Raw genomic sequence first — 24,575 nt, forward strand, 5'->3', positions numbered from 1 at the left:
AACTTTTGTAAAACTTATATTAGATAATACCGTACGTATATATGTATATGTATGTAGATGGTTACTTAGGAACGTTCACACAAGTTTTCTTTCTATGTCGAAGAGAAAAAGCGAGTGTTGTTACCCTCTAACAATATATTATACAATATAATCGAATGCGCTTGCGCGAACAAAATTCCCCGGCAAGATTGGCCACCAGTGACGTTCGTTTTATCAGTCGCATCATCTCCGCGCATCCAAGCGAACGTACTTGCTATAATATACGCGTAACGCATAATATATGACATATTCGCATTTTTCTTTCGTGTCATCGAACTTCTCGTTCGCGTTTTATTGATTAATATCGACGAAAATAACGATTAGAAATTTTTTAATAATAATCTTCATCCCATCGATCAGTATAATATTTATTTAATTGTTTATTTCATTTGCGAATAGAGATCGTCGTTTATTTATTACTTTTTTAATCTCGTTATTCCATGAAAATATTTTTACGACCGTTCATCGTTGAAACGAATTTGAAAAGTATTTCCGATCAAATCTTATTTTCCAATATTACGTTAGAGAATTAGAATTTATTTTTATTTTTACTATACTATTCTAATACTAATGTATTTTAATGTAGTAAAGAAATGGAATTATTTGTTGGTTTTATACAAAGATTTGAAAATTTGTATTGTCATCATCTCATATATACAATATTAAAATACATAACATGTTGGCAGACGTTTAAATATTCATTTGAGGTATTTGCCTTATTGAGAGAGTCACGTCTTTCTCACGACATAACGAAGCCATATGTTTCCGAGTTAACTGGTTAACGAGTTACGACCTTAAAGTAGGTCATTCTGTCCTTATCTTCTGGATCCAATTTTTATTTTCTCTCCTAAAATTCTTACATTTAAAACATGTAACGCGTTCAACGCGTAACGTCAAAGTACGATTTTCAATCATTAATATACAAAGTCATTTACCCGAGAAACAAAGAAATAAGATAGAAATAAAAAAGAAATAAACTGCAAATATCAAATTAGTTAAAAAAAAATGTGTAAAATTAGTGATTTTAATTGACAAATCTTATGACGATAGAATCACCGAGACGTTATGTGGAGGGTGAGGTGACGATTCATTATCGTTCACCAGTACGCACAGAAGCCAAAGAGCAATTGAGCGAGGAAGAACTCGCAAGACGAAGCGCGGAAAACATGCGACGCGTTTATCAAGAAGAAAGACGTAGAAAATATCTTCAGGAATTGCACGATATCGATTCGAGAAGACACACTGACAATTTCATGTGAGTTTACTAAAGTTATCTCAATAACTACATTTAATTAACATGTCACGAATTTTCAATCGTTTACATTTTACACGTCTTTGAAAATAAGAAATACAGGTGTTACAAGAAACACGTCGTATACTTGTTTTGTACCTGAAATATACAGATATATAAATCAATTAATAAAAATAACTCTTAATAAACATCTAATGAATTTCACATTGTAAATTTAATTGTAAAGGATGTAAGACTTAACGTCATACATGTTTCATAATAAATATATATATATATATTTTAACTGTACGCATATAATATATCAACGATACAACGTATAAATCAATCAGTTTAATACTTTGATTACATTGTTGTTATTACGTTATTTTAGACCGTCGCAAAAATCTCCGATTCCGTTGAATCGTTACGACGATTTCGTGGATGATCTTAGTCACAGAAGCAGATCGCAGGAACAAACTCCTGAGCCCCGATTACTCGCAAGGGCACTTTACAATTTCGTTGGACAATCATCTCGCGAATTGACGTTTCGTCGTGGCGATATAATATTTGTCAGACGTCAGGTGGATAAAAATTGGTACGAGGGTGAACACAATGCTATGGTCGGTCTATTTCCCTTCAATTACGTCGAGGTATTGTAATTTCGCGACAATGTATAGTTATGTAACACTAATCTTGGGAATTAATTTATTGATTAAAAAGAAATATATATATATGTGCAAATGTTTAATCCCAACAACAGATTTTACCTTACGATGGTATGAGAACGACACCGAAGAAACCGTACGAAGGACAGGCTCGTGCAAAGTTCAATTTCGTTGCTCAAACCAATCTGGAATTATCATTGGCCAAGGGTAAACTCATAAGATCGATTGTATCGTACGACGATGAGAAAATCTATTCTCCAATGTTGCGTTATCCTTTTTAAAATAACTATTATTTACTTTTTTATTTAGGAGAACTTGTTGTACTGACGAGAAGAGTCGACGAAAATTGGTACGAAGGTCGTATTGGTAATAAAAAAGGAATATTTCCTATTTCTTACGTCGAAGTTATAACCGAGCCTGGAGTGAGATCAGGTACAAATTTTATATTCAAAATCGAGATATTTCATTTTGTAATATGAAAAACACGCATGCTTATTTTTCTTATTAATCATTCGGTGAAATGATTATGAGTGTCAGAGTGAATGGAAAAAAAAATGAATGAATAAGGATAGCTCGTTATAATTGTAGTCAGGAAATTGTTAAGCAAGTTCAATTGGTGATTGCGAAACTGAATATCTAACAAATACATTAATTATTACTTATTTATCTTCTATTCATTTATAATACGATATTGTTTAGAAACTCCGGTACAAAGCAAACCAATCGCCTCTCCGGCAGCTCATAGTCTTTTAGCCAATGGCTCAGCTGGTGGGAAGATGAGTATGGGTCCTCATCATTACGTGCCGTCAATACCAGTTAACATGAACACAAACCAGCCCCACTATAATTCACTGGTGAGTGAGAGAGATAGAACGAATATTTATAATCTCATTTTTTCTTTTTATTATTCTCTATTACGCATTATCATCAAATTCATTTGATATACTTTTAATTAAAGCCACGAATGGGGGGAAGCAAGCTGCAGGTATCTCATATCAACGATCAATTACACATAGACACACACTCCGAACCAATACCGTAAGTTTTCTAATGAAATTCAACACTTATTTAACCCTTTGCGAACAGAGTAGCATAATGGTCAGCCTACTTTTCACGTGTATCGCATATATTATTTTGATTTACGTTTAATAATTCGATTTACATGGTAAATTGGTTCCCCGAAATTCATATTATATTCCAAAAAATAAATTTAACCTAATTCGTATGAAACAATATTATTTATCTTTTATTATAATGATAATGCATTAGCATTTGTCTTATCGTGTTTAACTGAAATGCAAGCGGTGTTTAAATGAAAGTACTTATTTGGTAGACATTTTTTCGGTCATGTTAAAGCAAAAAATCGGACGCATATATAATCTAATTGATTCAAATTGATCACATATGTGAGTCGTTGGTTCGTAAAGGGTTCAATGAAAATTAGGAAGGAGAGAGTATTAACGTGAGATATAAGAAAAATGATATCGATACGTTTAATTCGCCAGATATCGAGCCCTATATAACTATAGACCACAAAACGAGGACGAATTGGAATTGAAAGAAGGTGACACGGTCTACGTAATGGAAAAATGTGACGATGGGTGGTACGTTGGCTCCAGCCAGAGAACTGGCTATTTTGGCACCTTTCCAGGCAACTACGTCGAAAGATTATGAATTTGAGTAACGAGAGAGAGAGAGAGAGAGAGAGAGAACATCAAGAGTTTCTAATAACCAAAGAAAACCTGGCTATTGTGTTGTATTACAAAAATAATTCTTGTTTTCTTTTTCTTTTTTTCTTCTTCTTTATTCGTTCCTCCCCGCTGATTTATATTTTCCCTGGGCTCACCAAAGAGTGTGGCAATGATTAGAAAGAAAAGAATTATAATAGAAAACAAAGTGGGAAGAATAGATCAGGAACGAAACAACAGTCTTCCTGATTCCCCTTACGTTTTAACGTTGTATATAAATAGTGTTCTTCCTATTTAAATTGTTAGTCAAAATTGTGAACTAAAGTTTAAAGCGAGTCAGTTGTACGAGGGGGAATAAATTTTTCAAGAGTATAGATATATATATAATATATGGAAGCCGTAACAATCACGCATACCTATAGGATTTGTAATGTCCGAATTTTACCAAAAATCTAATATCTTAGGGCCTATTTAAAAAAAAAAAAAAACAAAATAAAAAAAAAGAAAAAGGGCGTAATGTGTAAGTAGTGTATAATAATGATTAATAACGATTTAATAATTTATTATCTTATATGAGATACATTAGCATTATACAAATGTATTTTTTTTTCTTTTTTATTTCACGAGTAGAATAAAAGTACGAAAGAAAAATACATAATTCACTTTCGTTTAATTTTACGGTAGAAGTTGGTTTGTTTTTTTTTTTTACGATATCAGCTGACGATAAAATAGAAATCGAAAGTGATTCTTTTTTTAATTTTTTTTTTAACGAACTAACTCGTCGTCTAAGAACGAAAACTTTGAAATTGTTTGTCCTCGTATTTTTATCGAAACGAAAAGAGTTTCCGTCGAGCCTATTACTACGTAGTATACCGAAATACGCGCAAGTATCAATCGACGAACGTCGATTGAAAACGCCGAAGAAAAACGAAAAAACGAAAAAAGAACGAAAAAAAATGCTTGCGCGAAAATCGAGTTTTTCGAATATAATATCTTAGATTAAAATTTAAACGACATTTTAAATCTAACGAACGACACCGCGAACCATCGTCGATTCTTTTTTCCACGATGATCTGTCGGGGAAAATAATAATTAAAAGAAAAAAAAAACAAAGAAAGAAAAAAAAAGAACGAAAAGGAAAATAAAATTAACGAATAAAAAAACGTACGACGATTATTGAGTTGATGATGTTTAAGGGAGAGAAAAAAAAATGAAAAAAAGAAAAAAAAAGATAACGAAAGTTACCCTATGATTTCAAGGTTATAGATAAAAAAAAACGATTCACGTTATTATTGTTACATTTGCAAGTATTTAAAAAGTAACAGCTTATAATTGAAAGTTTGCCTTTCTCAAAATTAATATTTTTGTAAACATTATTTGTACCTAGAATAGTATGTATATATAATAATATATACTATACAAGCACGTACAGTTACAGATATGATATATCAAATATAATATATATATATATATACAAATATATCGTATGTTATATAAGTAAACAATTAAGCGTATATATATATACACACACACGTTGCATTGTTATAATAAATTCATAAATAAGAGCGCGTCCAGGTATACATACACACACACACACACACACATATTATACATACCCATATGCGCATACAGATAGATACGTTTAAAAAAAAAAAAAAACAATGATGATTAATTTAACTAAACATCCACAGATATCATATAATATTCACGATTATTATTAATTAATCAATCGTATGCAAGCATGATAACGATGTCGTTTAATTAAGGCACCCCCCTTTTTGCCATGACACTACGAGTTCTCTTACTTGTAAGCTTAGTTATATAAAATGGAAGGTGATTACAGTTGGAAATCAGACAATACTTATCATTACGATTATAAATGCATAGAGAGAAAAGAAAAAAAAAAGAAGAAAAGAAAAATAAGGATAATATAATATCTAACAAAATATATTGACTGTGCATTGAAAAAGAAAAAAAAAAAAAAAGAAATTAATTACGAATAATCGATTAACACATTTCGATATAAGAATGAAATAAGTAAATACTTTTCATAGCAAAATTGTCGAAAAGTTTACGAGCTTCTAGTCAGTAGCATATCTTTTACTGGCTTTCTCTGTACGTCTACTACATTTTACCTTTTACACGTCTCTTTAAAATCAGATTAATTATTATATTATTATATACGTAACCGCGTATTTGCGAACGTAATATATATATATATATATCTAATTAACATATCTCGAATTGATGTCAGATAAGTACAAGAATACATTTCGTATCCGAATGTACGAAGCAATTATAAATTGATCAAGTTAAAAAAAAAAAAAAAAAAAAACAAAGATTTTATTTAGTTTAATAAGAAAGAAATCTTCAGTAAAAAAAAGAAAATGTAAGAGATTATAATATAATAATATAGCGAATATCGACGAGAGCAATTGTTTTTGTTCATTTAACAATCATAGATGCGTATCGTGAAATAGAAAATGGTTAGATAGAGTAAATGTTAAATAAAAAAATAAAAAAAAAAGGGAAAAAAGTAAAACGAACGATCTGAAGTACATATTTTTTATCGTAATGTATATATATTTCTTAATATATATATTATATATAAGTATCTAATGCTATAACATCTTGCTTATATACAAATTTCATTTTATTAAAATATTTCATTTGCCACCAATGATGTTATCAGTATGTATACTTTAGATATGAATAAAGCCTAGTCCATTATCAACGTTAATCATTTAAGATACAATAGTATACAGAATCAAAGTTCGTACTTAAATGCTATAGTAAAAAAAAGAAAAAGAAAAAATCGAAACTTACAAATAGATTATTCAATAAGAAAAGAAAATTATCTCTACAATTGCATTATATTATGATTTTCTTCTTGATCACAGTTTTTATTTAAACAAATCTATCATTCTCTATTGAATCCTACAAACGAACGATTATTTAAATATATATATATAAAAATTAATTACGTTTTATTGTGTTGATACTTACAAAAGAAGCTTATTTTACAATTATTCCTTCTCTTTTTCAATAAAATATCTTTTCAGTATATGTAACTTTTCAAACTTGAAAGATGTCATAACTATAAATGTAAAAATATTTATTTAAGTAGATGGATATCGTTTCGTATGTATAATTTATTTTCAAATATTCAAATTACCTGATGAATTCTTCATTAATCGGTATTTATAAACCATAGGATATTATCTGCATTATAAAAACAAGTCCCCAAATTGAAATTGGCATTCTCCTAAATCGCGATTCCTTGTAACAATGGAAAAAAAAATCGAATCTAAAATATGACTATTAACAATTTTAACAGGCTACCCTGTTACATTCTTGTTCGATTTTTGGACGTTGATGATCCATACACAAAGAAGGTCTCAATATTATTCTGTAAGCTTCCAATTCGTTACTACTAATTATTTCACTTTCATTATAGGACGAGCGAACGCAATGAAGTTGACGTGTTTGAATACCAAAATGTCCACAGGAAGCTGAACATGTTTCCCATGGTCCTGGCAGCCATTTATAATCGCAACTATAAAGTTATGAACTTTTAATAAAATTATTGCGTTATTGCGACACATATATGTGCCGATAATTATAACCATAGATTAATTGTAAGTGTCAAAAAATTCAAAAAAAAGAAAAAAAAAGAACAAGAAAAAAATAATTTTATCATTTATTTTACGATATAACTCATTGTATAATATAAGATAAATCATAAAATTCATTTTTTTCTATTTTTTGACTGTTAGTCCACTGTCATAATTATCGGCAATATTTTATAAACAATGTTTATTAATTTACAAGATCGTATTTAATAATTATTCATAATACCTATTTAGTTTATAAAATATATATACACATCAATACCTTTGTATGTTACAAATTTCCATTTTGAAATTAGGTTTGGGAACAAATGCGCATTTCCTTCTGGAAACTATTCTTCCAGTCTTATCGTCCTTACAAGCAATCATTTTTCTACGTACTCCACCTCCACAGGTGACAGAACAAAAATTCCATCCACCCTCTATCCATAAGTATCGTTTGTCTGTATTTCTGTCATTACGGTTTATGGAATACCGTGAAGATACAGCTATTGATGTACCCGATCTTACAACATTCGGCGGTACTACGAACTTTATAAAATAATGAAAATTAATTAAGTAATACCTATCTCTCTATATTTTTAATCTGATCATAAAATTCATTCAATTATATTTTGATACCGATACGATAATGTCATCCAAAGCCATCCCTCTAGTTTTCACGGTATATTTGTTATTAGCAACTATCTGAATTTGAAAAGCAGTACCCTCGACTACTAACAATTCGTAACTTTTTATATCAAAATTGTTTACTCTGTGTCGACGTTTTTTACCATCTATTATAACGAACGTTGTATTGATTTTATCTACAAACGATGTTTTTAACATTGTAATATTCATTTCCATGTTAATACCATTTCGCGGTAATACGGCTAAACGTGTCATTGCTGCAAATAATAAAGATGAATTTATTACTATATAAAATGTTGTTAATGAAATAATGATTTATATAATTGTAACAAGTTTTCGAATACATAGAATCGCCAAGAGGCTATCTTCGAGATAGATATATTGAGTTTAGAAATTTCACTTCTAACTATTCCCAATTTCTTTGCAAATGTTAAACCAATTATTCATACTTCTCGATCAGCTGTACTAGAAGATAGAAATTTGCGGTACTACTCCTCTTCTTGGTTTGAAATTCAATTTCAACGAAAGTTAGTATACTAACCTCGGCGTAGTTTACGTTGAAATTTATTAATAACGTAGTCGCAATCGGTATCGTTGCCATTGCATGTACCACAATTGTCCAATATTTTGTCCGAATTGAAAATATTATCGCACCCCATACGCCTACATTCGCCCTGTACCAAAAAAAGGGAAAAATTATTTTTTATGATTTTTTCCAAATTCATACTGTTTATTATTCTCGATATCTGATAAATAATAAAGAATTTTCCGTTCGTTACCTGAATACAGATGTCCGTAGAACCGTAAGAACAAGGAGTCCCATTCATTAGATTCTTTTTACTCGAAAATATTTCTCCGGTCTCTTTGCTACGGCAAATCAATCGACATTTTAATTCTATTTCCTCAGGCTCGTAAGCCAACCATGTCATGTTCAATTTCGACGATATTTCTTTAAAATCTAAGATACCGATCAATCTCGAACATTGTTGAGCACGAAGATCAATATTTGTCAAGCATTTCATTGACTCACAAATTTTACAATCCTCGCTAGGACCCATACAATATTTTCCACCGTAAGCTGGCCTACGAATAACATAATCGTTTATTTATATATATATATATATATATATATATATATATATATATATATATATATATGTATAGGTATATGTTTTTTTTTAAATTTTCATAAACGATTTTTACCGTGGATTGTTGCAAGTTCGTGATCTACATTGTACACCAACGCCGCATGATCTGGTACACTTTCCCCATGAACTCCAACCACTCCATCCTCCATTTCTTGGATTGGAAAATAATGGTTCTAAATTCGATCTTTCTCGATCCATAGTTTCGCAGCGGCCGTTAACGCACCACTGTCATTTATTATAATATCATTTAAAATAATGAAAAATAATGTCTATGTATTAATATTATATGTTCTTGAAATTATCTTACTTTATTTTTTCCACAGAGTGTACCTTCCATTGGTGGACCTTTCTTAGTTTTGCATATTTGAGAAATGTTCGAATTACCACACCATAGACGAGAACACGGTTCCCGAATTTCAAAGCTTTTACATAGATGATAACTAACCATACGATTAAACATAACGTAGATTATAAATTTTGAAATCACACAATTTGAAACTTTTGTATGATTATTGGCAATTCAACTCACCCTTGACCAAATTCCACTCGACACTGTTCGTCCATCGTAAACATTTCTTGTACATTAATATCCAACTGTGTAATATTATTGTCGATATTCGGTCGATTCAACAAACAAGACCATTGTCTAAAATAATGGAATTTATTCATTAATTTACCGGATTTCATCTCAAAAAGAGAGAGATAATATGATACCTTTGACAAATAAGAAATAAATAATTTACAAAACGTTACTTGACTTTCCGATGGAATTCTTTCCTCGAACACGTGGACCAATAAAAATGATGGAAAGTTGCGGCAACCATAGGGGCCATTACGCTACCAAGCGAAGCTTCCTCCGCGCAATAATTTCCAGATGTTTTGTCGCCATCGTGAGTCAATCCCAAACTGTGCCAAAAATAATTTGACTATTGTGAAATTTAAAGACACATTTATTTTTCTAGAAAACTATAAATTTCAATTAAATTATTGTCATCGTATGTAAAAGACATTTTTCCAAATTATTCCGATTGATATTAATTTTATTAACGCGCGTTATTAATTCGTATAAAAATTCTTTCGATTTTTTTTTGTCGTTATAGAAAGAAAGATAATAGGTTAAAGCTTTAATTAACTTTTGTCCGTGTGTGTACGTGTAAAAGATACTTTTTTAAATGGTTTCAAATGATATTAATTTGACTAACATATGTGCCAATTCGTGGGCAATGATGAAAGCACTGGTTAAACCTTCGTCACGATTTAAAGTACAAGATCTCGCAGGATTGCAAACTCCCGATACAGGAGCGTATCCTGATGGACCACCGATATCTAATCGAGTTAACCATATTGCTATATCGTGACTATCCTTTGATAAAGATAAGAGTTTGCGGTTCCACTTGTTGACATTTTCCAAAGATTTTCTCGAGTTTCCACCTTGAACCTACGAGTGGGAAAATTGATATCGTTAGAATATTATAAAAATCGATCGGTTAGTAATCACACAGAACATATTCAGAATATATATATATATATTCGTTAAAATTGATTTTAAATGAAAAAGTGTTCTTACCAAACTATCTCTCTTATCCGCGTAAAGGATTACCCGAGCAACCACGAGAACCATATTAGAGTCGAGTGAAGGATCTCTAAAAACTGCACTGACCTGAAAAATGTCGAGTATCGTAATCGTTGATTTTAATGTTCTTATTCGGTACGAACAAAATGGAAAAATAAGAGAATTATTATAGTTAGCGATTTTTCTTCTATTTATTTATTTCGTTCGTTTGTTCGATTAAATTTTATATCTTTAATCATTATCATTATTATCCTTATTCCATAGTTTTTTTAGTTAATTATTAATTGAGCGTTTAAACTTGTTTCCATTTTCATCGTAAAATTGTAGATAAAGTTGAAAAGTTTGAACGTTTTATAGGTAATATTTTTATGCGGCTTTTTCTTTTTTTAAAAGTGTAAGCCAATCGTTATCCGATTACATTCTTCGTCTAATTTTAAAAGAGAAGTATTATAACTTTGTTTATAAATTTTCATGGTTCAAATGAAGAAAAAAAAAATACTTCTCGTACTTAACTTTAATAATAATCAATGAATTCATTTTGATACGCAATTCATATTTTTTTGTTCTTATAGATATACTATCATTAATATTTCATTAGTTCATTTAAAAGAAATATGATATTTAGAAAAGCGGAAAGTATCGAATGGAATAATAGAAGGGTATATCGTAATATTTATTTTACTTACAATATTCAGAAGTGCAAGAACGTATTGTCGAACACGAGGACCATGAAACTCGATAACAGAATAATCCGCAGCTATCGCAACCTCCAACCATCGTGGTGGTAATTGTTTCCGTCCTATGTTGACAGGTTAATAAAACGTAACCGCAATTATTTGTAATGCAATTACAAGACGCACACGGTAATATTATTAATTATCTTGATATTCGAATGTTCAATGGATGAATTTAAAATGAAAACATTAATTCGAGCAAAAAAAATAATTATAATATATGTCGCATTATTTAATAATAATTATAATAATCAAGTAATAATTATTCTCCGATGAAATAAAAACGAAATTTAAAATATATCGATGAATATAAATGAATTAAATTATTGATGTTGAAACGAACGTGTAAGAAAAAAATGTTCATGTACTCGGTACTTTGCTTCTGCTCCAAGATGGATTAGAAAAATAACCAACGTCCTCGGGATCATTCCTCGGTGGCAATCGCTCGATCATAACATCGTCGTCTGTTTTTTTCAAGAATTCCTCATTATCCTCGAGACCGAGATTCAAATTTTCCATATCGAAAACATCTCCGGTTAGATTATAATATCCATTAGTTTTAACGCTTGGAATATCTCGTTTGGATCGTCTTGTGGGACCTTTCAATTCGTGTTTTTTCTTCTGGTAATAAAAATCAGGTAAAATTTCGATCGACGGACCAAAATCTGAAAAAATAATTTAGAAGAATCCATTGATCGTGATGCGTAAATTATACGTCGGTTAGATTGTAAAGAAACCAACTGTTATAATAATATAACGCAATATTTGTATATCTTCTTTATATGTATCTGTGAAACGTAGTATAGAATAGAATAAAAGAGAGAGAGAGAGAGAGAGATAGGAACTGGGTCATATCCCGTATTTGCCGTAACATGGCAGGTGTAGAGGATCTATAGCGTTTTACTAAGAATACGAATGCTACTACTAGTGGACACGTCTGGCTACGTTCCTAGCATAGAAATGTTAATACCGATGCAACAGCAGCTTTGGGAGACTAAATAAACACTCGGTGTGTCTCGCACGTAGTCAGATCCACCTACAACTTGTACGTTAACTTACTAGAGACGCTGCTTGGTATTATATTATTATACTGAATATCAATTTAAAATATCAGAAAAATAATATGAGAATCCTTCGAATTAATTAAAAAAGGACAAAGGGATTATATAAAATTGTTTTTATAATAACTCGTATATCATGTTTTAACGGTGAGATGTTGTATATTCGTGTTAAAATTTAAAGAAAAACATTTAATCCGTAAATTAGATAAGATTATCAAAGAAGTACACTTTTCAATATAACTTAAACGAGCATCGTTGTAGAAATAATAGTAGATTTAAATTTGTTTTATTTTAACAACAGTTAATTTCTCATAAATTTATTATATTATTTAGTTATTTCATCAAATGAATTAATTTATAAATCTATTGTATCGTATTAAAAATATATTCCTTACTTTTGGATAATTGTCTGGACGACCACCATTTGGTATTATTCGATTCGTAAAAAATATGTCTACCATTGGTCAAAGGTTCCACAAAGAAGGATCTACCATCGACGATGAAAAATGCATAAATTTCATCTAAACAAATCGTCAATACAACTGACGAAGAATTTTCATTGTTTTCTATAATACCGTATCTTAGATCGCAATCTAAGAAACTATGATTGAAATTTTCTCGTTCATTTAATAGACCATTTGAAAATGTTAATCGATCGTTGATAGTTGTTACAAGTGTCCAATTTTGAACGATCACGTAGATCGTATTATGTTTTAACGTGGGAATCCTTGAATAATAATTTATCAATGATAATCTTTGATCACGTAACGTTATTATTCTCGGATATATAATCTCGTATTTGGCAGAAGTTTGTATAAGCTCGCCGACGCTCGATTTAGTGGCCATTGTTGTGAATAACCACGTCGTTAATAGCAAACTCGTGAGTTTCGATTGTGGCATGCTTACACCCTATCGCATTAATTTAATTCACTACGATTGTTTTCACAAAGGTTCTATTTCTCTTTCTCTTTTTAACTGTCACACTCGAAACGAACGATAAAATTGTACAAATATAATTGCACCCACGTGAAAGAGAGAGAGAGAGAGAGAGAAATATATATAAAATAACAATTTATATCGATGCAAATTGTTTTTTCTACCGGACCCAAACGCTCTTCGTGTTTAATCGGTAACACACTCGAACGTTTAATATAATTTCAACTACGCTGCTTTAACCACTCGACACTTTATATGCTATAACACTCGTTAAACTTTGGTCGAAGTTACTGGTTGTTTGAATAATAAAGCGAATTACAAGCTGAATATTAATGTACAAGTTAGAACAACAACAATACGGAATAATATGTATATTTATCGTTGGTCAATTTTTGTACAGAAGAGTTAACAAAGAAATGAGACGTGACTTTAACAAGAATTGACAATGACAACTATAACAATCTACGAACTACGAGAATTATGATGATGTTACACGATGACGTATACGATGATATCTAACAAATCTGAAACGCGTAAAATCATTCTTCTGTGAAACTGTCTTAAAGAGAGAGAGAGAGAGAGAGAAAGGATACAATAAATAAAGATCACTTAGGTCAATTCGGAAAACAAATGTATCATTTTTCAAACGATTACGATGAAAAAATATCACTCGTGATAATATTATGGGATTGGTTTAATTGAAAAAAGAAAAAAAAAAGAAAAAACTTTGGCTCGCGACATATTGAGCGAGAAATTAATGTTGAGAAAACAAGAAAAAAAAAAGAAGAGAGAAAAAAAAATTCTTTCTAATTAAGGTCTAATGAAAAGTGCAGTTTCGTTTGGTAGGCCGTACGCGTTGCAACTGGCTAGCACATGGACGAGGAAAACGACGAAAGCACGCGCCCATGAGAAAGAGAGGAGGAGGAGGAGAAGGACAGAAAAGAGAAGAGAAGAGAAAATAAAAGAAAAGAGAAAAAGATAGCGAAGAGACGAACGAGCCGGATATTCTTCGAAGCAGCCGAGAACGCATCGTTGCATCGACGAATGCAAGCAAACGCATCGTTACGGGGCTAGAAAAAGCACACCAGTCAAGTACTTGGCAACCGGCACAAGTTCTAATAATGGCGGCTTTATGTTCAACCGTATAATACTTACTCTCTCTTTCTCTCTCTCTTTCTCTCTCTCTCTCTCTCTCTCTCTCTCTCTCTCTCTCTCTCTTACGATCTTGTAACGCTGACAAAGTGTCGCTTTTCGAATTTATCGAATTCCACTAAATTCTCTTTCAACACCGTTGACTACGACGACGACAACGACGACCACCTGTGACACAACCAATTCTATACTGAATTGATTGTTTTAACGGTAACTCAGGTAATTAGATTGTCACATCAACGACAAAGGGACAATAACAATTTCGCACAAATATGCTGACGGTTACGTCTTCGTATCTTTGCCCGATTGAATAAGTATTCCAAAAGAAAAATAAATAAAACGAATTAATACGCAAAAAAAAGGAAAAAGGAAAAGAAAAATGTCACTGACGAGTGACAGGAAAATTTGTTGTGTGAAATTTACATTGGAAAGATTTTATGGAAATTTACTTACACGTAATGACAGTTTCAAACGAGTGATATCTAAAATTATGTAAATTCCCGTGAAACTTTGAGATCGTCTATCTTCCGAGAAACTTTGAGGATTTTAATCTTGTATTTTGGAACGGAAACGACCGATTAAATTATATCCGGAAGTTATTCCACTTTGTACGTTTCCAAAATTTGTAGTAGTATCTATATATATATAAGAAGGATTCGGAACGACGAAATAAAAAAGGAAGTCGAATAATAAAATTTAATTTATGTTGACATTTTATCGATAGTGTCACGACGAATACATGGTGATTGTTAAAACGATTTGTAATATAAGCGCTAAAAGAAAATTTATTTCTTTCATCGTAAGATCATTGGCAGTTCCGGTTCCGGTATTGCATAAAGATTTATCACAGCAGGCCGTGCAAGCGTAAAGCTTCGTTCTTTCACCGATCACTATGCAACCAGGTTCGCATTTATTCGTGCAGTTTCTTTCCAAAGACCACACGTGAGGACTCGAAGTTGAATTTTCCGTACTCGTCGTGTAAGAGAATCGTTTAACCTGTAAAATATAAATAATCCAATTCGAATTATATATGTGTGTGTGTGTGTGTCAGCAATTAAAAATTTGTATATAATTCGATCAAATCATGGGAAGAACAAATGTAGTTATCAAAATTGGCGAGAACTATTACAATTATTTAATATATGTATATAAAATTCTTACCATGCAAATTCTTTTATCGTCTTTACATTTGTAAATAAAGGAAGAATGATTATAGAGAAGATCGGAGCACAGATCCCCATCTTCCATAGAATCGCACTGATAACACCATAAGTTGTTCGGCCGTTCGGAAGCAGCATTAGTTCGATGTTCTTTCGTCATTAATTGACCTGGTTATCGAAAGAAAACTTACTGCGTATGTACGCTGGATGATATAGGCTTTGATAAACGTGTTTGGCTTATGGTGCTAATATAAAATCTCATTAATTAGATCGAGTCTTGAATGAAGATTGATGTAAATAGATAGTAAATGACAATTTTCAAATATATTCTCTACCTTTCTATTAATTATTTTATAAAACGTAAATTAAATGTGTTAAATGTTAACAAGTACATAAGTAACTCGAAAAAGAAAAAGAGAAAAAATAAAACAACAATAAAATGTATATATTAGGTATAACCATTAACCGGTGATATGATATTAAATTCATTGCATCTAAATCGCCATCTTTTTTTCCATCAAAATATTCGGTAGTTATATGAAAAATCGATCAAAGTAATCACAAAAATAATTTAATAAATAAATATTAAATTTTTGTTAAAAAGACACCAAATTAATTGCTATACCTAATATATATGTCCCAGTAATTTGCCAATACACTAACAATAAGTGAACAAAAATTAAAAGAATCTAGTTTACAATTATTTAGATTACATAATAAATGATTTGAATGTTTTGATTTATAATTAATTCATTATCTCAATTACCGGCACGTACCATTATGTACCGGTATATACCATTCTGGTATATCAACTGTGGTATAAGCACAAGTGCAACGTATGTAAAATTTCTCATACGTATATACATACACCTATATATCAATAAAGGAATAAAAGAAGTTGGTAAACAGTGGTATAGACAGGAAGGAATGCATAATCAATTACTTACCATCGGAGAGGACGATCGAAACGATGATCAGGAAGCACGCAACTCTTACACGAATATCTTCAGCCATTTTTGAGAATCCCAAGCACCTGATATGTTAACATATGTATATCATATATATATATATTTGTATATCGTATTAATTAGAATGGAAAACAGGTCGAATTGTCACGTTAATGAAAATAACCGATGGCCCGTCAACAACAACATTTTCCTTTGGTATTTTTTCTGCACGCAGTAGTAATAATATCTAAATAAGGACACAAAAGATGATAACTATTGTGTTAGATAAATAATGAAAAAAGACAATGGCTAATGTGGAAGAGAGAGAGACGTTTTAATATTGACTCGAAGAAAATAGATAGTTTTTCGCGGATTTTCGTCATGGCGACGAAATCGAAGCTCTCGCGACGCTCGCGACGCTTCTCCGCCACTCGGAAATCCTCGTAGCGCCACACACTGGTATGGGGCTCGGTTGCTGAGTTTGCGCAATACGAGTCTCGCTCTAGAAACCTCGAAACGTTGAAAATCGATAATCCTGCCAAAAGGTCCCTGTCCCTGTCGTACCTTTTGTCGTATTTCTCGTATTTCTCCTCCTCCACCTCCTCCTCCTCCTCCTCCACGTCGTCGTCGTCGTCGTCGTCGTCGTCGTCATCGACGACGTCTGACGTCAGAACTTCCCATCCTCCCACTTCCACCATCACCGTCTCCCACCACCACCACTTGCCAATGAGATTAATTACCGTTTAAACGTTCCTTTTGCTTTTTTCATTATTTCTAACTATTGTTTTTTTTCTGCTTCTCGTTCTTCTTTTTCTTTTGATTTATTAATTTTTTTTGGTTGGTTTGATCTTGAATATGAAATAAAATAAAACTTAGGTAAGATTATACGTTTTCTTTTTCCGATGAAAAAATAATATTTGATTATGTCTCAACGCGGTAAACTTTACCATCACGATAACCGTGGTTAAATAATTGGTGTTAGATTTGGAAATATTATACGTTCTACTTTCGGAATTTATTATTGATTCAACTTTACAATTCTTCTTCTTCTTCTTCTTTTTATTAGGACTTCGTTCTGTTATAGGTTGTTGCAATTAGTTACAATATAGGTAGTTGTTACAATTGTAATTATAAATATTGTTTTATTATTATTTGATAATGATTTTATTGACTATTATCTATCATTCAATTGTCAAAATTATTTATTTTAGTCTTAGAAATCTCGTCTACAACGATTGCGGATGTTTAAAAATGCATGATTTCATTTAAACAAATGACGATGACCTTTATATGTTTTACAAGCTTCCACCTGGGATTAAATGTTTCCCCATAATACGATGTTTCGTCCCCTTGATAACAAAGAACTTTTAATTCACGTATTTGTTCTTATTTGTAAAATAGTAAAAGTTATAAGCTTGATTGGTCTTTGTTGATTCAGCTTGAATATGACGTATTATTATTTTGCAATTCATATTACATTACCATGCACATGTTGAATTTATTATTTCCCTACAGTATCATCATAAATATTTAATGATAAATAACTATGTTGGCAATTTGAAATAATTTAGCTAATGTATTAGTAACATTTAACAAATTTCTTTTTATTTTAAAGTAAAAGATACAAAATGCTAACATTTTAATAATATATAGGAACATTATATAGATTCATATTCTTTTAATAAAAAAAAAAAAAAAGAGAAAAGAAAATGAGAATTTCTAGTGGCACCTAAACGTTTCAGAATGAGTATTTTGGCTGTGTATTTAGGCAAATCGATATTTCGATTGTTGTTTGGCTTTCGTGTAATCGGTTATTCGCTTAATTGACAATTGAATGAATGGATCGACTATACCATTATATTATTTGTTATCGAATATCGCACGGTCTCACTCAAAATACAAATTGATATATTTATAATTTTATTAACAAATCTTTTATTCATTTATATCATATTATTCGTATATACATATATAAAACAATCAAATTTGCAAAATTTGATTATCATCATTGAAATTAAACGTTTGGACGGAAAAAATTTTGTTTGTAATAATGATACAACTAGTGAGTTAGAATAATATTTATTAAAGAAATAAACGAGCATCTGTTCATTATTTTGACGTAATATCTTTTATAATTTGATCTTCGAATCAGTGAATTTTTCACTTTGCCAAGGAGACCGCAGTGCCAGCGGCAGCACAAAGTAATAGTTGTTACTTTTCATCGATCATTCCGCTTTTCTGCTACGGTACCTGCACATTTTATAGAGGTGAATAACCGCAGGAAAATCGATTCCAAGTCGGTGAAACAGTCGACAAGTACAACTGCTTTCTTCTCTCTCACGATGCTTTTCTACTCTTTTCAAACGAATCTAAATAAGTATTCATCATTTAGCTTCTTTTTTCTTCTTCTTCTTTTTTCCTTTCTCTTTCTCGATTTTTCTCCGTTCAATTATTGTAATAATATTTTACATCGCGAAATAATTATTTGTCGATTTTCTTTTAACAAGATTGCACGATAAAATATATTAATCTAATGTAATTATTAGGCAGACCGAAAGTTAATGAAGTTCATCTTACGATTTGAAAATTCTTTAAAACTTTAGAATAAAATTTGATTTTAAGAGGGAGACCAATTTTTACGAGCTTTCGTTTAAGAGTTACAAAGATTTCGGTAGTCACTTATCAAGAACTCTTCTTTTAATGTTTCACGTCGATAATTAACTTTAAAAGTTTGGAATTATTCTGACCTACCCGTACCATTGGTTCCTGGCCAATGGTCTCCGAAAAAAATTTAATGTTTCTTTTAGAAGAAGAAAAAAGAAAAGAACAAAGTTTCGTTTTCGAAGAAAAATAAATCATAAATAAGGGATAAATAAATAAATAGCAATTCCTAGGAAGTAAACTAAAGTCGAAAAGATAAAGTTTAAAAGAAAGGAGTTTTCTGGACGTTACAGTTGGTAGTTTTGAGCTTTCAACAGAAAGAAGAAAGAAAAAGATATAAACGGATAGTAAGATTTACAATCTGTTACAACTTTCGTGTAATTAATCCGTTCCTCGTTAAATCTTCTCTTTACGATCTCATTTTCTACAACGATATTACAAGCATAATTATCGATTACGGGGAAAAAAGAAAAAAAAAGAAATAATAATAATAATAATAATAATAATAATAATAATAATAATAATAAAGAAGAAGAACAAGAAAAGACGGACACACGCACACTCGCGAGATTTAAAATCGCACGTACTCGCAACGCTTCTAAATACCTATATGTGCATATATGCGATTAAGTATAATACATTGAAATATTTACCAATGGTAAATAGTAAATATTGGTTATATACCATATTATAATAGTGTATGGTAAGAAAGGAGACCAGCAAAGACCAGCTTTGTCTTTTTTCGTTTTTTTTTTATTCTTTTTAGAACGAAGTCACAAAGTTCCATAAACGATTCTTCGTTCAACAATATGTACTTATTTTATTGACATTTACGTTGAAGCAACACGTGAACTAACCACGAGCTCCAATAAATTAAACGGAAGTACGTACCAAGAGAAACCACGAAAAGGATAATCGTGAACCAATAGTTAACGAGAGTTGGATAGATTCCAACGATATGTTTACGATTCTAGAAGACCCTCCTCGTGCACGTTTTATACACTTTCTACTATGACTATCGAGAATTGTCTTTTATCATATAGATTATATTATATTATATGTAACAATATTTATCTATCATTTATTTTGTACCATACGTTATAAGAATGAAACGACTCATTTGCCAAATCGATCAATTCTACAACAAACAAACAGTAGAAAAAATGTAATATTCGTGTATTCCTATAAATTATCATTTATAATTGTAGTTTTAACCATAATAATTGTAGTTTTTTCTTTTCAACGATGCTTAACGTGTAACAATTATTAAGGAAGCTTTTAATTAATATAAAAAGTAGAAACATCTATCAAATAGCTTTTCCACTAAAATTTTGAAACAATTCTTAAAATTACCCGTGAATGGGCTTCGTACATCATGTACGATTTATTTTGTATGATATATAACTACGGAAATGTTTAAAATTTCGGAAATAATAAATAACTCGCTTAGACAATGGAAATGTTTATTGTTGTTTAAAATCAAATATGTTATACGATGTTGCCTTTTATTCTAAGTTTTCCACTGTAAAAACAACAATGTAGCTTACCCCCGTTCATTAACGAATTTCGTTTTTTGATGAATATTTAAAATCAACCAAACGAAATATATACTACGTACGTGGATGAATAATATCATATCTCTTTTCTATTAGCATTTAAAACGCTTTTTATTTATTAGACTAATCCAACAAATGTAAACAAATTTACATTCTTATTATGCCGCTATGGGGAGAGCTTATTGTTAGATTTTAATCCTATTTCGTAACATCGAATGAATGTAGACTCAAAGCTCTTTTGTTTCTAAATATAGAAAAAGGGTTGGAGGAGAGTCGGTGAAATAAAAGAAAGAAAAAAAGAATTAAGTATTACACATAATAACAAAAGTATTTGCATAAATGAAACGAGAGAGAGGAAAAAAGAAAAAAAAAACAAAACAAACTGTGCATTAATTCGAGATGAAACTTGAAAAAAAAAAGAGAAAAAGCTCACACCCCACTTCTGTCGTAAAAAGTGAAGAGTTTTGACTTTGGAAAGAATGAATAGGAAAAGTTTGATTCGTCGTTAGTCGAAGCACGTTTGATATAGGGGGGGGGGAAAGTTAAAATAGGAAAAGGGACAGGAGATTGACAGAATAGTAGAAAAAGATAAGAAAAAGAGAGACAGGAAACTAAAAAAAAAAAATTGAAAAAGCATCAAAGAAGAATAAGAATAAGAATAAAAGACTCGCCGTTATTATTTCATTTGTCGGTGTCAAAAAGTTGAGCTTATATAGATGGATAGATCTACGTCATCGGATTGCAAGTAGAGTTGGGGTTCTCTGTGTTTATGGTGAAGCAACACGTGAGAGAGGAGTTGGTTTTCTAGCAAGAATACAAACCCTGTTATTCGTCGAGAAAGCTTGCGATATATCAATATATCTATATATACATATATATATATACCCAGAACCGCGCAGTCTGAGTTCGCGCGGCCCGCGGTTCCAGAGGAAAGCTCGGCATCACGGCGGAAAGCTCCGAAGGGGATTGGTCGATCGGCTGCTGGTTGATCGTAGAGGGGAATACCGGGTCGCGAACGAGCATCACAGTATTACTCCGACCGTCGTGACGGTCACGACTCTTCTCGAAAGCTTAGTAAAAGCTCCGACAAAAAACCTCTAACGTTTTTCCCTATATATATATATATTTATTTATTCTACGATTAATTACATTATAAATTGTTATATTTATAATTTTTCGTATATCATTTAAAAGTTTTGTCTTTCGCGAAATGCTCGAACCGTTTGAGATCAAACTCACGGAAAACGAGAATACTTTTCTACGTGATATTATATTTATATTTTAATTTTTTTTTGTTATTGTTGTTTCTTCTTCTTCTTCTTCTTCTTCTTATTTCTTTTTATTTTTTTTTTGTTATCCTAGTACATACATACATATATATGTATATTTTTGTTTAACGAAATAGTTACTGCGAGATTGTGAAGAAATTTCGTTGAAAAGTTCTTATACTTTAAAGAGAAACGGGACGAGGAAATACATTTCGCGCCTAATAAGAAAGTTTCCGTGATACTTGATTAAATCATTTTAACCGATCTAGATAGATCTCGATAAAGTTTCAAAGAACGGAAAGAAAAGTGAAAGGACAACTACTCTACGCCAGTATTGATTCAGGATCGGTACGTATTCACGTACACGTACGTTTTCCATTCTATATTTATCTGTTTTTTTTTTTTTTATTTTTCATCTTATTTTATTTCTATCGGAATAAAAAGATCACATTTAATGTTTTAACTTTTATTAAATAAAAATTGTAATACTCTAAAAAAAAGAAATTTATCGAATTATACTTTTATTTCCTATTGCATGCTTATTATTATTATTATCATTCTAAAAAAGTTTGCTTAGAATTTTCGTATCTTGTCAAAAAAAAAAAGAAACATCAGGGTAGGGTCGAATCTGCGGAAGATCGATTAGAAATAAAAAAAATTTAATAAATCGAGATGGTCAATGCTTATTTAATGCAGGGTGATCTTTGATTAGAAATTACAAAGTTTTATCATTAACGATCTTCTTAAGAAAATGAAAATGCTATGAAATAAAAAGTGTAGGAAAGAAAAGCAGAAACATGAAAACGAGAACTTTCGTCATTTAGTAAATGGCAAAATCTACGCGCAGGGCTTATAGTATATACTAACTATTTATGTATACCTACATACTTGTGTATCTGTATGAATACAATTTCCTTTCATTTAATGGCCAGGTAGAAACTTATCAGGACATTTTTCTTTCGGCAAATTCATTACGTAGGAAACGAGAAGAAAAGAAAAGAAAAGGAAGAAAAAAAAGTAAGTAAAACATTGCCGAGGTCTGATTTTGCAATTACGGTGAAGGTTGCATTAACGGCAAGGAGTTCTTTTTATCGGGAAAAAAAAACAAAAGTAAACAAAAAAAAAATATATAATATTATATTAATAATATATTATTTTTTTCATTTACGTATTCATCTTAAATTATTATTATTATTATTATTATTATTATTATTATTATTATTATTATTATTATTATTATTATTATTATTATATTATTATCTTTTTTTTAAATGTATTCTGTATAATCTACTTTTAATATTAATTTCAAATAGAATTCTCTAATTTCAAATAGAAAAATCGATCATGGATATAATGAAACGCATAGATACAACGTATATAACAATAATTATTATTGAATCAATCAGAAATAATATTAAGAGACGAAAAATTGTAGCCAATTTTTAGTGTGCAAATGTATATAAAACTATTATCAAATATTTCAATTCAATTTGTTAAACATTAACAAAGATTCCTAAAGAAATTTTAGCTTTAAGACTTATCCTCGGGCACTTCTAAAATGATTTCCAGGACCGAGAGTAAGTTAGAAAATCTAGAAAATATTGACTTATTTTCAAATAATTTGAATGAAAATTTGATATAATCAACGTTAATGCCAATATACTTATTTACTTTAAACGTAACGTAATTATTGTTATCTCTCTAATTTTGTTTTATAGTTTATGAAAATGAAGGAAAATGATATAAGTCAACATTGTTATGAGCATTTAACATTTACGCGAGTTCTGCAATAGTTTTCTAAATTATAGATACGTGACTTGTTAATGAACGCATACACAACATAATGAACATTTTCGAAATAATATAATATAATATAATTATTATTAGTTGTTCATAATTTAAAACTCAATTAAGAAGAAACGGGACAGAAATGAAAATTCGATTAAAATGAATTTAAGCAAGAATCTTCTTCATCCTAATTTTGCTCGGTGCAATGATAATAATAATAACGACGACGATGACAATATCGATGTAATTTCGAATAATCGAGATAACCCGTTAAATTTGTATCTTTTCAAATATACACACGTGTATATACACGTTTTATTTCCTCCGCATGGATATAGAAAAAAAAAAGAAATTGAAGAAATAAAAATACAAATCGTCAAAAGGTAGAATTTGCACTATTTTGCTTTTGAGTTTCCTCAAGAAATGCCTTAGGAGAACTTGGAATTTCCAGAATTTAATTAAAAGCGATGGGAAAAATATTTACGCATCGTTGCACATATATAGTCGGTGTACACATAAAAATCAATATGGATAGTGTGTGTGAGTGTGTGTATGTGTGTGTGTGTCTCTCTCTCTCTCTCTCTCTCTTTTTCTGCCAGAATACATGCACTTTACCTATATTCAATCGTATAACAAAGAAAGACAAATAATCTAAAGAGAAGGATGATCGATAAATTCTCCAAGTATTCTCGATAACTGATTCATTCGA

General features: G+C 30.6%; 4 protein-coding genes and 1 long non-coding RNA gene across 14 annotated transcripts in view; 2 read left to right on the forward strand and 3 right to left on the reverse strand.

Annotated features, from left to right (window-relative positions):
- Positions 1-3,995, forward strand: part of LOC122519365 (sorbin and SH3 domain-containing protein 1) — a 29,871-nt gene extending 25,876 nt beyond the window's left edge. For all 9 annotated transcript variants that reach the window (XM_043638765.1, XM_043638766.1, XM_043638762.1 and 6 more), the window contains 7 exons: positions 1,090-1,294; positions 1,662-1,920; positions 2,031-2,142; positions 2,245-2,367; positions 2,635-2,789; positions 2,894-2,973; positions 3,441-3,995. In XM_043638765.1, the coding sequence (XP_043494700.1) occupies positions 1,090-1,294; positions 1,662-1,920; positions 2,031-2,142; positions 2,245-2,367; positions 2,635-2,789; positions 2,894-2,973; positions 3,441-3,609 (1,103 nt within the window). In that variant the 3' untranslated portion in view covers positions 3,610-3,995. The remainder of the gene's footprint in view (positions 1-1,089; positions 1,295-1,661; positions 1,921-2,030; positions 2,143-2,244; positions 2,368-2,634; positions 2,790-2,893; positions 2,974-3,440) is intronic.
- LOC122519367 lies at positions 1,334-1,762 on the reverse strand. Its single transcript, XR_006304290.1, has 2 exons — positions 1,638-1,762; positions 1,334-1,429 (listed from the first exon to the last, which is right to left on the reverse strand). It is a non-coding gene; the product is annotated as an uncharacterized LOC122519367 (long non-coding RNA).
- Positions 3,996-6,258: 2,263 nt separating the features above from the next.
- On the reverse strand, positions 6,259-15,167 carry LOC122519369 (A disintegrin and metalloproteinase with thrombospondin motifs 2-like). 2 transcript variants are annotated; one of them, XM_043638773.1, is made up of 16 exons: positions 14,940-15,167; positions 11,706-12,002; positions 11,290-11,402; positions 10,598-10,690; positions 10,233-10,468; positions 9,784-9,936; positions 9,560-9,676; positions 9,338-9,470; positions 9,086-9,255; positions 8,662-8,965; positions 8,424-8,556; positions 7,874-8,139; positions 7,518-7,783; positions 6,799-7,179; positions 6,630-6,720; positions 6,259-6,560 (listed from the first exon to the last, which is right to left on the reverse strand). In XM_043638773.1, the coding sequence occupies exons 2-14, from the start codon at positions 11,854-11,856 to the stop codon at positions 6,954-6,956; spliced, it is 2,361 nt and encodes a 786-aa protein (XP_043494708.1). In that variant the 5' UTR covers positions 11,857-12,002; positions 14,940-15,167; the 3' UTR covers positions 6,259-6,560; positions 6,630-6,720; positions 6,799-6,953. The 2 variants fall into 2 exon arrangements, with proteins under 2 accessions (XP_043494708.1, XP_043494707.1); XM_043638772.1 differs by lacking the exon at positions 14,940-15,167 and adding an exon at positions 12,794-13,601.
- Position 15,168: 1 nt separating this feature from the next.
- Positions 15,169-17,045, reverse strand: LOC122519370. Its single transcript, XM_043638774.1, has 4 exons — positions 16,763-17,045; positions 16,594-16,679; positions 15,648-15,814; positions 15,169-15,482 (listed from the first exon to the last, which is right to left on the reverse strand). Exons 1-4 carry the CDS (start codon positions 16,798-16,800, stop codon positions 15,213-15,215), a joined length of 561 nt encoding a protein of 186 aa, XP_043494709.1. The 5' UTR covers positions 16,801-17,045; the 3' UTR covers positions 15,169-15,212.
- A 4,782-nt stretch (positions 17,046-21,827) lies between these two features.
- The window catches only part of LOC122519371, a 28,587-nt gene continuing 25,839 nt past the window's right edge, over positions 21,828-24,575 (forward strand). Inside the window, exon 1 of the mRNA XM_043638775.1 lies at positions 21,828-22,426. The gene's annotated coding sequence lies outside the window, so the exon portion shown is untranslated. The remainder of the gene's footprint in view (positions 22,427-24,575) is intronic.

Source organism: Polistes fuscatus, unplaced genomic scaffold (genome assembly GCF_010416935.1).
Source record: "Polistes fuscatus isolate 324 unplaced genomic scaffold, CU_Pfus_HIC Scaffold3, whole genome shotgun sequence".
Taxonomy (NCBI): domain Eukaryota; kingdom Metazoa; phylum Arthropoda; class Insecta; order Hymenoptera; family Vespidae; genus Polistes; species Polistes fuscatus.

Bases quoted from the DNA above. Each gene is read 5' to 3' on its own strand.
- LOC122519369 (XM_043638772.1), bottom strand. From the start codon at position 13,298: ATGCCACAATCGAAACTCACGAGTTTGCTATTAACGACGTGGTTATTC. The intron at 8,966-9,085 runs GTAAAAATCGTT...TGTTATTCGTAG, and splicing joins CGAACTTGCAACAATCCACG to GCCAGCTTACGGTGGAAAAT. The intron at 7,784-7,873 runs GTATCAAAATAT...TATTTTATAAAG, and splicing joins TGGATGACATTATCGTATCG to TTCGTAGTACCGCCGAATGT.
- LOC122519370 (XM_043638774.1), bottom strand. From the start codon at position 16,800: ATGTTGTTGTTGACGGGCCATCGGTTATTTTCATTAAC. The intron at 16,680-16,762 runs GTGACAATTCGA...TTAACATATCAG, and splicing joins CATCGGTTATTTTCATTAAC to GTGCTTGGGATTCTCAAAAA. The intron at 15,483-15,647 runs GTAAGAATTTTA...TATATTTTACAG, and splicing joins ACGATAAAAGAATTTGCATG to GTTAAACGATTCTCTTACAC.